The sequence below is a fragment of the Harpia harpyja genome, chromosome 16 (genome assembly GCF_026419915.1).
Source record: "Harpia harpyja isolate bHarHar1 chromosome 16, bHarHar1 primary haplotype, whole genome shotgun sequence".
NCBI classification, from domain to species: Eukaryota; Metazoa; Chordata; class Aves; order Accipitriformes; family Accipitridae; genus Harpia; species Harpia harpyja.
In genome coordinates, this window is record NC_068955.1 from 7,803,978 (window position 1) to 7,820,209 (window position 16,232).

A 16,232-nucleotide genomic window follows, 5' to 3' on the forward strand; every position below is an offset into this window, starting at 1 on the left:
ACATAGATCTCTCTCCTCCACAAGAATGACTGTTTACCCCTACCTCTTCTAACCCTTGATTTATCCTTATAGAAGCCTTTCCTCTTACCCCATGGCTCTTTAGTTTTTATAAAAGCCTTTGGTAAGGTTCTCAGAGACTTTGTGGAAAGGCAGGTAGGCTGTGTCACGTCCGTCCACGTGGTCGCTGACCAGTCCAGACCCTTCCGGGTTCACAAGACTGAGTTTCTGTTATAGAAGCTGTATTGGCACTGCCCAAATAGGTCAGATTCCTCTTTGGGGCCGTGTTAATAGATAAAGCCTCAGTTTTGTTTTGGAAAATGTTTTAGCCATATACACTTTGTGCTTGGGTAAAATTAGCTACTTGGATTTAGCAAATGACTGGGTGAATGGGGCAGATGGAGATGCTCAGAAGGGCAGCCTTGGTGATGGAGAGGTCTCTTTGGGTTGCAAGTTCTGTTGTTTGATCCATGTAAGCAGACCCTGCAGGTCCAGAATAGGGTTTTTCTCGTCTTCAGCTGGAGTAGCATGGACTGCAGTCTTCACTTGTTCTTTTTCACGTATCTGTATGTGGTTATAATTAGAGGTAGGACACTTGGGACATTTTGCAATGCTGTTATTGGTCTGGCACTTCAGGCAAGTCACTAAACCTCCGGCTGTCAGTGGGCTGCCCAGCATCTCTGAGATGTGTTGCAAGGTACATTGAATGCCTGGGAAGGTTTTTAAGATCCCTGGCTGCACTGCCTTCGGAAAGTGCTGAGTGTAATTACCAATATGGTTTAGGACACACAGGAATGCTGCCTTGAGAGCTGTAAATGTAAGACTTGTGCAAAAAGCAAATAGCAGTTGCTGGTATCACTGTGACTCTTGAGACTTATTTTTGTAAATAAAACAACCATAAAAATGCTACAGCTTGTGCCAGTGGGATGTACAGTGGCATCTACAGTGCACAGAGCTCATCCAAGCACATGCAAACAATTAAAATAAGAAAATTGCTGCTGCAGACTGTGCAGATTTCTAAGCCTTTAAGAAATGAGACGCTCATGGTGAATGTTCAGAGCCTTTCTCAGGTTCAACAAATGCATAAGGCATTGCTTTAGTTTTAAGTAACCTCTCTTCCTCATGTGCCTATGGATGTCCAGCCCAAAACCGGACATTAAAATGCAACACGATCGTCAGGATAGGCAGGATGAGACAGTTTTAGGGACTGTGGGTTTGCATTTTTGTGCGTGCTGCTGTGTAACCACTGGCCAGTGAGGTGTGGGAGGGGATCGGTGAATAAACACCTCATGGCTTCCAGCAAAGGCAACAGCAAGTTTCAGTAGTCGAAAGCTGAATCTAGACAAATCTTTTGTAAAAAGAAGATGCATCTTTGAGAGTTAAGATAACTGATCATGAGAACATCTAGAACATGCTGAATCATACAGCGCTTGGGTCCTCTTGCTGTATTATTGTATTAGATGTATCCTCTGGTCTCTCAGCCTTAGCTCAAGCAGATGTTTTAGGCTGGAGAGCAGGAATCCCTGCAGGAAATACTGAATTATCAGAATAATTGCATTCTGACTTTCAAATTCCAGGATTTGAAGGATTGTCCTTAATCCCCATCTTTGCAAGGAGCCCGTGTCTTCCACCCATGCTCTGATCTTTTCTCCTGTGTTCTGTCTGCCTAGCCTGCTGAGAGCTCAGGTCATACCAAGTCTTGAGCCTTCCCAGAGCCCACATTTATGTCCCAGTCATGCTCATGTTGGCCAGTGATGATGGTCTCTGCTTTGGGAAGAATCACAGAGGTTTGAAGCTTTCACATCTTGCTCTCAGACGGGCACTGAGCTCTGTTTCGTGTCCAGCTCCAGCCTTCAAGATGTCTAGGTTTGAACTGCTGCATCCAGGGAAGGATTTAGCCAGATCTCAACAAGATTTCTGTTCTCTGGCAAATTAAATGTGTCTCTAATCTACCTCTTTGAGTCATGCTTCTGACCGTGAACTGCTGAAGATGGGACAAGGGGCAGCTGGAGTACCAAAGAACCACTGGACAGGTGGCCTACAGGGCATTCTTCATAGATGCTTTAAAATGGGTATGAATGGTGTGTTCAGTCTTCCCAGAAACCACCCCCTGTGTTTCAGGACACTGTAATGGTCATTACTGATATCTCTAGAGAGAAGGAGTGTGAGCTACAGCTGCATCTGAGAGTACAGTAGCCCTTAGCAGGTAAAATGGAGATTTCAGGTTTTGTGGTCCAGCAGCTGTTAGTAAATGCAGACTGTTAAATAGCTGGTGTATTGGAGAGAAAGGTAGGAAACTGTTCTCCATCTTCAACTCTTCTATTCCTTATTTTCCTACATGTTTTAGCTTTGTTATTCTTATGCCAAGGACATAATTTTGTCTTCTTCAAGCTGTGACAAGCCTGAGATAAGCTGATGAGTGACAAATGCTGCTTTCTAGTATTGGCTAACCCTCAAAGTGTGGACGGCAACTTTAGAGAGTCTTCTGTAAATAATAGTTTGAGTCACAGTGCGGTGGGCAGCTGCAGGTGCTGCTGGTGCTGTGTATCAACTGGCAAGGGATATTTTGGCATTAGGAAATAGACCCTAAAGTCTTGAATTCTCTGTCAAGTCTCTTTGTTTCTGCAGGAAGCTCAGAGCTCTTGTTTAAAATAATCCTTCAGTGATTAATAGCCCAGTCAGTGGTGCTTGTCTTTTCTTTGGCTTTGAGTTCAGCAATGTTTGATGCTGCCTCCTTAGGGTGATGTTTCTCACTGCAGCCAAACTAATCTGATGCCAGACAGCCCAACAAGGAGCTGGCCCATTCCTCCATGTCAACCCTTGTACCGGATGCCTGTATGACCCAAAACAAAACAGTTCAGCCAGCAGAAAACCTTCATTCATTTTGTTTTCTGTTCCATTAATGAGCTGAAATGATTAACCATGAGTTCAGATCACAGAATAATTCAGGTTAGAAGGGATCTCTGGATGTTGCATGGCCCAACTCCTTGCCTAAAGCAAGGCCAGCTTTGGAGTTGCGTTAGATTGCTCAGAGCTCATGGGAGCACCAAAGCTGTGGGGCAGAGAGACGTTGCTTTTCTCAGCTACAGCAAATTGTTGATTCTTTTAAGTAAGAGAACCTCACGTGGTTTTCTGAAAATTTGGCTCCTCTCGGTGGCTCACCATGGCGTGAAGACAGTGGTACAAGGAAGAAAAAGGTGAGGATGTCCCTGGCAGATGCTCACTGTTGGGCTGGCACCATCACCAGCTGAATAAGATGCAGTAAATTGAAGCTTTTGGCAGTCAAAGGATTTGTGGGCAATGGTTTGCAGCTGCAAGATGAGCCTGCCTGCTGGGCACAGCTGTTACCACTGCTGGAGCTCAGTGGGTGCAAGCAGGGCTGAGCACTCTGCACTGCTCCTTGCTGCAGCAATCCCGTGCTGCTTAACCATGTCCTTGTAACATCAGGGGCTGAAATCCTGAAGGAAAGTTAACAGGCAGCTGGCAAAAACTTTAGGCTTCTTTAGGAAGCATCTAGTCACTGGAAGTGGTTATGAATGCCTTGGTGACAAGACAGCAGCATGGCCAGCCATACCTCTGTGTTTTTGGGGCTGTGCCGTTGCTGTGGAGGTGCAGCCGGTGGGACGACTCTGCTCTGAAGTGGTTGGTGTCTCCTCGTCACGCTGATTGCGTGCAGCTCAGTACATCTGGCAGGGGCAAGAGAAATGAATTAGGACTGGCTGGTGTTTTCTCAGATCCTGCTTAAAATCAAACAAAAAGCCAGGCAAGTCTGCTGAATGGTGTTAGATCGTGGGATTATAAGACCTCGTTTCATTAAATCACTCTAGGTCAGGAAAATATCTATGCATTGTATCAGTCTCATTGAAGCAGCCACAGGAAAAAATAGTAGTGCATATTCAGCAATACTACTAGGCACAAAGTAACAATCTATGTCATTTTCTGTGTATTTATGCCCTGGGCTGGCTGCACATTTAGATGTAACTTAGCCTGTTTCTTTGAACAGTCTTCTGAGGTGTAGCAGCTCCTCCATCCCGGCGGGAGCTGTGGCTGTGGCAGGGACGTGCTGCCAGGGGCTGCAGGCACAGTGGAAATTCCTCTGGTGTGGCTGAATGAAATGAGGTTTCCTATTGTGTGGTCTGTCTGCACCGAGTTACAAGCTTTCACTGCTCTAAAACCAAAACTGATTCCTTAAGCTTGGCAAATTAGTGTTACCTGTAATATCTTTACGGCTGAAGTGGACAATAGATCTTCCTAGCATTTATTGCACCAAAAGATGAAACCATTTTTTATTATAAAATTATACAGTGAAAGCTTGCACACTAGGAGTTCACCTGACATCAGTCTCTTTTTCCCTGGCACTGGGATTTCTCTCCAACATGGTTCCAGCCTGGGAGCCGAGTGCAGTTCAGCTGCTCTGCCTGCTGCATCCCAACTTCCAAATGCACCATTTCTGTGGGTTTTTCACTAGTAAAACTGAGATTGTGTGTTTGGTTCACAGCTTGTCTGTAGAATCCTCAATTTCTCTTCCAGGTTAGAGAAACCTTATTGCAGCACAGCTTGGTTTAGACACTTAGCATTGGTGCAGATTGCAAACAGAAAGCCCCCCACATTGGTTTACACATTCCTTTGATGAGTTTCTTTGAAGTACAGAGCATTTTACCTGTGTTTATCCTTGTTTTATCAACTTGTGGGATTCTAGTAAATCCTTTAATACAAATATTTCTCCACTGAGATCAGCCGTGCACATGTAAGGCAGGAGGCACAGCAATTCAGTGATCAGTGCCTGTCCTATCTGTGCCATTCCTCTCTGCTAGCACTGCTCGCTTCCAGATGTCACCTGTAGAAGGTGACACTGTCCTAGAAAACCATCAACTGTAAGAAGCATTTGAGCTATCATATTCCTTTTCTTGCCAGCAAAGTAGCCTTGCCGTTAATATTAACATCTCAAACAAGGACTAGTAAAACCCTACTTCTACTGTGATTCTCTGTATCTGCCTGACACAAAAGACATTACTTGGGAAGTTAGATAGATGCCTGAATGACAGTGTACTTCTCCCCAGCATCTGAAACAGAATGCTAATGCACAAAAGCAAGGAAATAAAATTAAAACTAAACAAAAAAATTGAGGGCACCAGAAATCTCTACCCTGCCTACGTGACAAGCAGAATGGGGTCAGTTCCTGGATGCACCATGCACTGTGTTATTTGCGCCAGTGCAAAGTGAGGTTAGGGTGGGTGTAAACCACCTGAAGACAACTGCAGGTCCAATTGAAGACAATTCTGCACTTCACTTTTTGTGCAGGTTACTCGCAGCAGCACCCAGGAGCTCAGTGCGATAGGGCAGAGACAGAGTTCATCATCTCACAGCAGCGAGTGGAAGCGTACACAAGATTTGCCAGTGGCAGCAGTCGTCAGCAGGAGGAGTACCACCTGGTGTTCCTGGCCCATCTCTGTGGTACTTGCTGACCTCTGCTTCCTAAATGTGCCCTGGCTAGGCAGCCTCGCCGTGACACTGAGCTGGCAGCTGGGGGTCAGCTCTGTCTGCCCTCCTGCCCCCTACACGGCCGTCTTTGGCACTGCCATGAGACAGAGATGCCCGCATGGCTGGAGGCTGGGAGTCCTGGTGGCTGCTTAGACCTGGAGGAGTGCCTGGCTGGTGCATCTGCCCATGTGAAGTTGTCTAGTCCTGCTGTGAGATAACACCAGTCCTGGTTTCGAGCTGCCTGAATGAACTATTTGCTCAGATTTTCTTGGACCTGGCAGCCAGGTTCATTCACGCCCAGTCTCCCTGTGGAGAGCACAGGGTAGCCCAGAGTTAAAGCTGGTGAATGGATCCTTCACCTCCAGTGGCTTGTTCACTTAAGACCAAAATGAGCTGCCACTGATGGGACCTTATACACATCTTCTCATACCAGCCATGCCAGGTGATGAGGCCCAGTCGCCATGGGTTGACCAGTTGTTCTCAGGGTACCCAGCCCCCTGAGCTGGAAAACAGGGATGGGGAGCAGAATGAAGCCCCCATAATCCAAGGGGAATTGGTTAGTGACCTGCTACACCACTTAGACACACACACAGGTCTCTGGGGCTGGATGGGATCCACCCAAGGGCACTGAGGGAGCTGGCGGAAGAGCTCACCGATCCACTCTCCATCATTTATCAGCAGTCCTGACTAACCAGGGAGGTCCCGGTTGACTGGAGGTTAGCAAATGTGACACCCATCTGCAAGAAGGGACGGAAGGAGGATCCGGGGAGCTGCAGGCCTGTCAGCCTGACCTCGGTGCTGGGGAAGGTTATGGAGAAGGTCATCCTGAGTGCCATCGCATGGCACATACAGGACAACCAGATGATCAGACCCAGTCAGCATGGGTTTGTGAAAGGCAGGTCCTGCTTGACCAACCTGATGTCCTTCTATGACAAGGCGATCTGCTTAGTGGATGAGGGGAAGGCTGTGGATGTTGTCTACCTAGACAACAGCTTTAGTAAAGCCTTTGACGCCATTTCCCACAGCATTCTCCTGGAGAACCTGGCTGCTCCTGGCTTGGATGGGTGTACTCTTCACTGGGTAAAAAACAGGCTGGATGGCCGGGGCCAAAGAGTGGTGGAGAATGGAGTTAAATCCAGTTTGCAGCCAGTCACAAGTGGTGTTCCCCGGGGCTCAGTATTGGGGCCAGTTCTATTTAATATCTTTATCAGTGATCTGGATGAGGGGATTGAGTGTACTCTCAGTCACTTTGCAGATGACACCAAGCTGGGCAGGAGTGTTGATCTGCTTGAGGGTAGGAAGGCTCTGCAGAGGGATCTGGAGAGGCTGGATCAATGGGCCCAGGCCAGTTGTATGAGGTTCAACAAGGCTCAGTGCTGGGTCCTGCACTTGGGTCACAACAACCCCATGCAGCGCTACAGGCTTGGGGAAGAGTGGCTGGAAGGCTGCCGAGCAGAAAAGGACCTGGGGGTGTTGGTCGACAGCCGGCTGAATATGAGCCAGCAGTGTGCCCAGTGGCCAAGAAGGCCAATAGCATCCTGGCTTCTATCAGAAATAGTGTGGCCAGCAGGACTAGGGAAGGGATCGTCCCCCTGTACTTGGCACTGGTGAGGCTGCACCTCAAATACTGTGTTCAGTTTTGGGCCCCTCACTACAAGAAAGACGTTGAGGTGCTGGAGTGTGTCCAAAGGAGGGCAACAAAGCTGGTGAAGGCTCTAAAGCACGAGTCTTACAAGGAGTGTCTGAGGGAGCTGGCGTTGTTTAGCCTGGAGAAAAGGAGGCTGAGGGGAGACCTTATCATGCTCTACAACTACCTGAAAGGAGGTTGTAGTGAGGTGGGTGTTGGTCTCTTTTTCAAAGTAACAAGTGATAGGATGAGAGGAAATGGCCTCAAGTTGCACCAGGGGAGGTTTACATTGGGTATTAGGAAAAACTCCTTCACCGAAAGGGCTGTCAAGCACTGGAGCAGGCTGCCCAGGGAAGTGGTTGAGTCACCACCCCTGGAGGTATTTCAAAGATGTGTGGATGTGGTGCTCAGGGACATGGTTTAGTGGTGGACTTGGCAATGCTAGTTTATGGTTGGACTCGATGATCTTAAAGGTCTTTTCCAACCTAAACAATTTTATGATTCTATGCCGTTTGCTTGGTCTGTGCTTTGGTTAGCAGTGAAGTAGTTAACAGCCGTCGGCTCACTGCCCCATCCCTGGAGTATCCCCTGACTCTGGGCTTGCTGCTGTCACCTCGCAGCCCACTGATCTTCTCCAGACCCCTAGAAAGTTGGACGCAGCTCAGTTCGCTCCTTCTGAGCTGTCGGCAGGAAACGGTGTCTTTGTGCCAAGGGAATGAGTCCTTGCTCACAGTAACTGCTCATAAAACGCTCGTTAGAAAAACCTTAAAAATCTCTTTATATACCCACAGTTTTGCCACTGTTAGGGCTGCGTGCCATCCTGGTATCAATCTTTTATTGTATTCTGTTTCCTTGGCCAAGATTTTCTACTTAGCTATAAAGCCCCTCACTTCAGAAGTGGGGTTTTTTTTTGAATTCAGAGCCCCCATGTTGAATACAGAGTGAGGTTTCCAGGTCTGAGAAACAAGACATCCTAAAGGTCACTGTGCATTTTTCAAAATCTAGGAGGGTTTTGTTTTGTTTCTTTTTAGCAGAAGTTTAAATCTAAAGGAAATACTGGTCTGCTGAGCTGGGCCAGCTCATCTTTAGCCTTTAGCAGGACTTGGGAAAGATGAATGACCAAATTCAGGGGATTCGTGGGCAAATAACACCAGAAACCTGCTTTTGTTATGGAAAGCATGAGAAGATAAGAAGGAATGGACTGTGTGCTGGCACTTTGCTTACCTCTGGCAGTATGTGATAGGAGCAGGTCAGCTGATCCAACTGAGATGAGCTTTTACTCAGGGCCAGGAGCAATAGTCCTTGCAGGCATCGAGGTTGGAGCTGGTACCTTCCACTGCAGTTCACTGGTAATTTAGGGACAGAGCAAATTTGACTTCTGCCTTGAAAGAGGGGATTTCCAGCACAGCACTGGCTCTGTGACAATCAGGCAGGTCTTGACTGATCCTTCCCCTAGGAATGCTTTTGAGTGCATTTTACATGATTGCTGGCAGGTCACCACTCGCAGAAGGAAGAGGTGTAGGTGCCATTTATTTTCAGGAAGGAAGGTATGGCTGAAAGTGTGATCCTTCTGGAGTTCAGCCCACCCAGGCTAAGCCCAGTGTCCCACAGCTCCAGTGCTGAACCAAGGATCAGTGCGTTTGGTTTTTATTCTGGCATGGAGAGCAGTAGCCTCCATTCAGGGGGCTCTGAATACTTCAGGTTTTTCCATGTGACACTGTATGAAGATGGAGGCTGGTCTTGTTTTGATTCTCGCCTGATTTAATTATATTTGCTTTTTCTCTTTTTATTTCAGTTGTGATTCCAAAGAGCCCTTTACCTGCCTCCGAAGTAAACTCGGAGAAACCTAGCATGCACAGTAGCACAAAGACTGTTTTGGGGCATCAACAAGGGCAAAGGCGTCGCAAAACAGGGAAGAAGCGTGGTCGAACGACCAAAGCGCTAATCCATCACCCCATGCCTACACCCTCCAAGTCAGTGGAGCCTTTGAAATTCCCCAGAAAGAGAGGCCCCAAGCCTGGCAGTAAGGTAAAAGCTGATGCTGATGCAGGCGGGTGAAAAGCAGGTGCTGCAAGTTCTGCCATGGGATGGTGCATGCGTGTGTTGTGCACGTTTGTCTCAACCTCTGGCTGTATGACTGCAGCAAGTAGGAGACAAAAGGGGTTTGTGGGCTGGGAATATCCCTCAGAGTCCAGCCCCAGAGCTGTAGAGAATGTCTGTGTCCTAAAGATCATTTCCATCAAGAAACCGTGTCTTTGGAGCTGCAAAGCTTCATTAGCTGTGAAGTAGCATGGCAGATGCTGTGATCATGACAGGATGGCCAAACGGTGGAATAAGCTCTTTCGTCCATCGTGTGTAGCTAGTCTAAGTCAAGCAGAGGTGGCAGATCTCAGGCTTGTTATTTTTTTAGGATTGTGGTTTATAAAATACACACATATTGATTACTAGGTTCTTGAGAACCCGTCTCCCCGTCATCACCATCAGAAGTGTGTCATGTTCCACAGTGCCTTGTCTGTTGGATGCAGAGGAGAGAGTGTAGTGATCATGGGTCGTAAAGGAGAGCAGGGATAAAAGGAGAAATATCTCCTCTTTTTCTGCAGAGGAAACCTAGGACATTGCTGAACCCAGCACCCACCTCTCCAACAACCAGTACCCCAGAACCAGACACAAGCACTGTGCCCCAGGATGCTGCTACAATCCCCAGCTCTGCCATGCAGGCTCCCACAGGTAAGGGTCTCGAACCACATTCTTGACAAGATTGCACAGTTAGGAGCTGCATCAGTCAGAAAGTGACACACCAAGATACTCCCATTTCTTCCTAAACCTGTAAACCAGCAAATGTTACAATTCCAGAAAGGCTGGCCTAATAGAGAGTGTGTCGGGAGGAAAAGAGAGGCACACGAGTTCAGGACAGCTGTTCATTTATCTCTCTGTCCATTTTGGAAATAATGAAGTCATAGGAAGATTGCGAGTCCATCTGTTCAGTGCAGGGACCCCTTTCCCTGAGTTACCACGTGCATGCTAGTGACTCCACAGCTCTCGAAGGGCATTTCTTGTGGCCCATCATGCCCAGAGGCAGTACGGTGTGCAGCACCTCTCGTGAGTCCAGAGTGCGAGCTCTCCCAAACCATGCCAGGCACAGCTGCTGAAGCTACAGCAAGATGCAGAACAACTGCTGAATGACAGTGGCAATGATCTGTTCAGCTTCAGCCAGGTTATCAAGGCAAACGGGGACAAGAGGGAGCAAGGGAAGTAGTAGGAGCAGCAGTGCAGACTATATGCTCTGCTACACCTGTGAGATGTAGCTGAAGATGAATCTGGGCGGGAAAGTCTAATGCAAAACTGCTTTTTATATGTTCAGTCAAGCACTGGATATGGTCTGAGCCCTCTGTTTCCCCAGAACATAATTGGCCTGTTTTCAGAGGAACCTAAAGAACCCAGTTTCCCTAAAAAGTGGAGGCTGTGTGCCTTCATCTCCTTTGAACATCGTGGCCACCTTACCTCACAGGCATGGGAGCCACTTTGCAGCCTGCCTTTGGGAGCCTGAGTGCTGGGCAAAGCATAGGAGAAACAGCAGCAGCTTGGAAGGTGAGTGTGAGGCAGGAAGGTTTTGGAGGCGATTCCCCTCTATAAGTGGCTCTGCTGTTAGGATGCAGACAGGCAGTCATGGTGGATTCCCCTTTGTGAGTGACTTGACCGTCTTAAAATCTCAGCATCTCTCAGGTTGGCTTTTAGGCATCTGTTTCTTGCTTTCTTGAGTGGGTTAATGGCAAACACATTTCTCATCTTGGCAGTTTGCATTTACTTGAACAAGAATGGCAGCACTGGGCCCCACCTAGACAAGAAGAAGGTTCAGCAGCTGCCGGACCATTTTGGACCAGCTCGAGCTTCTGTTGTCCTGCAGCAAGCAGTACAGGCCTGCATTGATTGCGCTTATCATCAGAAAACAGTCTTCTCCTTCTTAAAACAAGGCCACGGGGGAGAGGTCATCTCAGGTGAGAACTGGCCCGCAGCACTTTGCCTTCAGAGATGTCATTGCAAGAATTCGCTCGTTGGAAGATGTCTCTCCTGAAGCTTGGTGCAGTCATGGGCCAGGGGCAGACAGAAGATTTCTGTCTTCTCTTTCTTGCCAAACATCTGTGTCAGTGAAGCAACAGCTAGCAGCTGATTCAGAGCAGAGCAGTTAGTGTGGCCTCCAGGCACAGCTGCTGGAGAAGGCAGCATGCAGCCCTGGTATCAGCCTGGGCAGCGTTATGCTTCACCTATCATCCCCCAGCACTGCCCGAGCCCCCAGGAGGAGGCAGATCGGGTGGGATTTTCTGAACTCCTGATGGAAAGACAAGAAACACCCCGGTTTTTAATTTTGCTTTTAAGTCTGTGTTTACCCGGATGCTGGAAGTGCAGGCCCCTCCTTGAATGCCTTTCCATTCCCTCAAACGCAGCTTCTCAGGCGCTGCAGCCCCATACCTGATGCTGGGTGCAGCAGACTGGTTTTAGCCTGTCCCAGGGAAGCAAGCTCGCCAGCGCTCAGCCAGCGGAAGGCAGTGGCTTTTGTTTGCTCTAGTCTAGACCAGTGATGCTGAGATACAGAAGCTGGCTGTGCAGCCCTGGGCGTAGGCTCCTGCCTTTGCTGGGGGTTTACGTGTTGGGCTCTGTTTGTTTCTGTCTCCAGCTGTGTTTGATCGGGAACAGCACACTCTGAACCTGCCAGCAGTAAACAGTATCACCTACGTCCTCCGCTTCCTGGAGAAGCTCTGCCACAATCTTCGCAGTGACAACCTCTTTGGGAACCAGCCTTTCACTCAGAACAGCCACATGCAGCGCTCACACGAGTACGACCACGACAGGTATCTACCAGGTAGGAGCTGGGGCGGGGGCGGCATTGTAGGGACCCCAGGTGCTCTTAACCCAGATTTTATCTTTATCTCAGGAGGCAGGCGTGTGTTCCAGAGCCCTCTCTGCAGGGTTCATTGCATCACACCCAGTGTCATGCACATGCCCGCAGGGCTCTTTTTGCGCAGGATTCAAGTTGCCGTATTTTCTGCCTGTCGGTCTGATTTCCATCTCTGCCTGTAGGTTTCCGCTCATCCGTGCTGTCTCCTTGTCTTCCCTCCTCTCCTTGTCCCCCAGTCCTTCCCACTTCCTGCAATCTGATTATAGTGACTTCATCCAGTTAGGAATTAAGGTGAAAGACTGCATGAGAAGTAGAAGAGTGATAACGTGCAGCAGGTAAACTGTAATTAGAAATGGAATTAAAACCTAGCAGAGTGGTTTACACACTGGCCATGAATCTGCTGCCAGCAGAGAGCACATCCAGCCCTTGGTGAAAGCATAGCCTGTTCAGGGATGATGTACGCTGCAGCGATCTGAGGCATAAGTGGCTTTGTTTTTCTTGGCATGGCTAATGCTCCTCTGCGTTGAAGCAACACACCCCTGGCAAGATAGTTCATGCCACAATGCAAATTGTCAGGCTGCAAAGTTGCTCTTAAATGAAAGCGGTGGAAAACAAGAAGACCAGTAGTTTTCCCCGCAGTGCTGTGTAGTGGCAGAAACCCCTGGGGTGATAGCTGCCTCCCCATGCTAGCTGTGAGCCTCTGGGGGAACTACTGCTGTAGGAATGCCAGTTGTGGAGAGGATAAAAGCTATCTGCACCCTCTTTAGGTAGTTGACAAGTGTCTTGTGCTGATCTGCTCTCCTGTCTTATTTTGTCCACGGTCTTTCTGCCCCCCGAGTCAGCAAATAGCTGTTGTACTGTTTGAGGTCTTTCCAAAGTTAATCCTTTGGATAATTATGGCTCTGATGAGAAAAGCAAGAATTTCTAATGTAAAAGAATAAGCACTTAGGAAGAACTGTTAAAGAAAAAGTTGCTAAGCATGAAGCTTAGGGGCAGCAGCATAATGCCACAGTGCTTCATTGCATCTCACGAAGCACCAGTACTCAGGGGAAGGGATTAGCAAGAGTCTAAAGAGCGTGAGGATCTTGGAGTGACTGTCCCCTGCTTCCTCCATGGCTGATCAGCTGCCTGCAGGCTGGGGCTGTGCAGAGCCATGCTGGAGCCAGCAATGCCAGGAGCAGGGAGCCATGCTGTGCTGTAGGAAGAGGAGCTGTAGGAAGTGGGTTGGCTGCTGTGGCAAGTAAAGGAGCAGCATGTCTAGGTACTGGGACTAGAGGTTACCCCTCTAGGGAATCCTCAATTAGAAGAAATCCCCATGTTTCAGTGTGGAAGTATCCTGTTGTCATGAGAGAGAGCAAAACCAGAATGGGAGGAAGAGGACCCAGGGTCTGGGCATGGTAGCAGGCTTGGATGGAGAGGGTCCTGTAGCTCACACACATGGTTTCAAGCCACCATGAGATGTCAGTGGTGTCTGTGCTGAGAGCTGGGTTGCCTGGCAGGGTAGAAAAGTATAAAGAGCAAAGTCAGAATTCAGGGATCTCAGGCAGAGCACCAGATATGACACGATGCTGAGACTTGCCCATCCTGAACTCTTCTTTAGGGTGTTTGCAGGGATTAAAGAAAGATTAACAACAGTCAAGAGAAGTGATAACACCTAGTCCTGTAGTCTATACTGATATCTCAGGGATTGTTGGGCATCTGGTCATCTAACACCTTTCTCAAGCACCTTAAAGAAGATGATAAACATTGTTATCTACGCATTACAGTGGCTTTTGGTGAGGGCAAAGAAACAGTACCGGCGATTTTGAGAGGTTAGGGCTGGTCATGGAAGAATGAGGATGCAGTTGAACATCAGCTTAAATCACACCAAGTGTCAAGGCTGCCCTGTTCTCACCTTCAGCTCTGTGTGTCCTGCCTTGTTTCCTCTACAGTACAGGTGCTTGTGTGCCTGAATGGGGCTGGCTCTTAGAAAAAACTATCACTGGTTAGGACTGGGAGCTGGTCTCAATTCCCAGAACAAACTCGCTTTACAGGAGCACCAATGTGGATGCCGTGGAGAATTCGTGTGTGTGCTTGGGGCAAAAGAGGGAAGGTCTGCAGCAGGCCTTAGGTCAGCTGCATCCTAGCATTTTCTCTTGCTATGTAAGGCATAATCATGGAAATACGGGGAAATAGATCAAGTTGTACATCAGGAAACAGTAGAGTTGCAAGAAAATGGGAAGTTAATTGCTGTTAATAGGAACAGGGATGGACTGTGAAATGTTGTGAACAGGTAGGTCTGATCTGAAGCCATCTGAAAACATAGGACTGGAGGGACCTTCTGGACCACTGAGCCTTGGGTCCTGTTATTACGGGCACCACAGCATACAGTGTTGCTTTAACTAACTCTGGATTTGGGGATTTTGCTTTTCTGCTGGAGCCTGCTCCAAGGTTTTTTGCTGAATTTTTAGAAACTATGTTGTAGTTTCTAGCCCAGATTTGTTCTTGGGCAGCTTGGTATCCATGTCTCCTTGTCTTAACATTGTCTTTTAGTTTAACCCAGTTTTCCTTCTTCTGGAAGTAGTTAGAGAGCAGTTGTATCCTTCAGGGGAGCTCACCTTTTGGCTGCTCTGGTAAGAAAGGCTCTGTGCTCTCTTCATCTAGTGTTGGTTTGAATTAAACTTCATGAGGTGACCAGAGTGCCACCTAGCACTCTGGGGAAGAGCTCATGGGGACCTGGTGCCACAGCACTGGCACCACCATGTTCACAATAAATGTCTCTGGAAGCCTCTTTTCGTCACTGTATCCTTGTAGCAGGTGATGATCAACCCGTCCTGGTTGCATACTCTGTTCTTCTTACCCATTATTTTCAACTGCAAGTTCCCAGCTCATGGGACAATGTTTCAAGTGCACATCTGTGTTTTGCTGCTGGATTTACCTCCGTTCTGTTACTCTGTTCTATATATATTTTTTCTGCATAATTTCAAATGCTACTTTATCTGGCCTGATGTGGGAAGACATGAGCAGATTTCATTGATGAACCTCTAAAATTTGTGCCAAAGTTATAAATAAAAATATTAAATGACACTGGGCTCAAGAATGATCCTCAAGAAAATTTATTAGCAATTGCTTTCCAGCCTCATGTTGTGGCTTAGTGCTCTGCTGACTGATTTTTCCCTCAAATCAGATGTTTGTTCATATAACAAGGCTTCTGGTAATCCTCACGTTCTCTGTCTCAGCTAGTGGTTCTCCATATCAAACGCCTTGCTGAATTCCAGGTAAATGAGATTGACCGCTCTTCCTTTGTCTGATAGATTTTATTAGATTTTATTTTCCCATGATAAGGAAGCTATTGGGTTAGTCTCCTTTGATGAACGCCTACCGCAGTATGTGCCATGTGCAATTGCAAGATTTTCCCTACCCTTTCCTTCAGAACCTCTTACAACCCTTGCAGTACTGCTGTGGTCAGACGTGAGCATTTTGTTGCCAAAATCATTTTTTCACCTTCTTTTCTAAATGTTAGCACCATGTTTCCAGTCACTCTGAGCAGTGCGTCACTGAGTTTTGTTACAGTTTGCTGCAGCAGACCCAGGGTTTCATGTGCGCCTTCTTTCTTAAGTTACATTTTGGCATCCTGTGCACCCTCATGTCCCCGGTTTGAGTACATTCAGTTATTTGACTTCCACTTCTTAGTCAACGGTGTATATTTTTGTTCCTGTCCTGTTTCTTTTATCCCTTGAGCCTTGCCCTGGTGTTCAGCATGGCTGCAACTGGAACTGAAGGGTGGGATTTGTTTTACTGAACGCAGGTGGATGTCACAGAGGCATCAACACCTGAGCTAGTTGTGTAGGCACGCTGTGCAGTTGAGGAGAAGGCACCAGTGCAATCAGTGCAAGTTACAGCATCCTAAAGTAGGAGCCTTGACTTTGACTTGATGAGGTGAGCAGACTCTCACTGACTGTAAAGGCATCTGTCCGGACTGCCTTGGGATGGCCAACAGCACAAACCCAGGCATGGGCAGATGTGCTTCTCTTCCTCCCCACCAGCCTCCCAAGCTAGGTGAGGTGAAATATCCCTCAAAGCTGTCCCATCATTTGCAGGCAAGGACAACCTTTTTGTCCTTTTTCTCAATCCTTACCTTTCTGCACAGTATCCTCTCGCTCCGTTCCCATGCGCTTGTTACTTCTGTAGCTGAAAATGCGGTCCTGTCTTTTCCTTTGCACTGTGTCAGAAGACAGAATGAGTTTAAAAGTT

At 47.8% G+C, this 16,232-nt stretch overlaps 1 protein-coding gene across 14 annotated transcripts in view; it reads left to right on the forward strand.

Annotated features, from left to right (window-relative positions):
• SCMH1 (Scm polycomb group protein homolog 1) overlaps positions 1-16,232 on the forward strand; it is a 76,033-nt gene that overhangs the window by 46,551 nt on the left and 13,250 nt on the right. For 12 of the 14 annotated variants that reach the window (XR_008238652.1, XM_052810657.1, XM_052810667.1 and 9 more), the window contains 4 exons: positions 8,901-9,133; positions 9,706-9,832; positions 10,900-11,100; positions 11,778-11,963. Coding sequence is in view for 13 of the 14 variants with exons in the window: in XM_052810657.1 (XP_052666617.1) it covers positions 8,901-9,133; positions 9,706-9,832; positions 10,900-11,100; positions 11,778-11,963 (747 nt within the window). In the remaining variant the exon portion in view is untranslated. The remainder of the gene's footprint in view (positions 1-8,900; positions 9,134-9,705; positions 9,833-10,899; positions 11,101-11,777; positions 11,964-16,232) is intronic. The other 2 variants (XM_052810666.1, XM_052810669.1) reach the window with 2 other exon arrangements.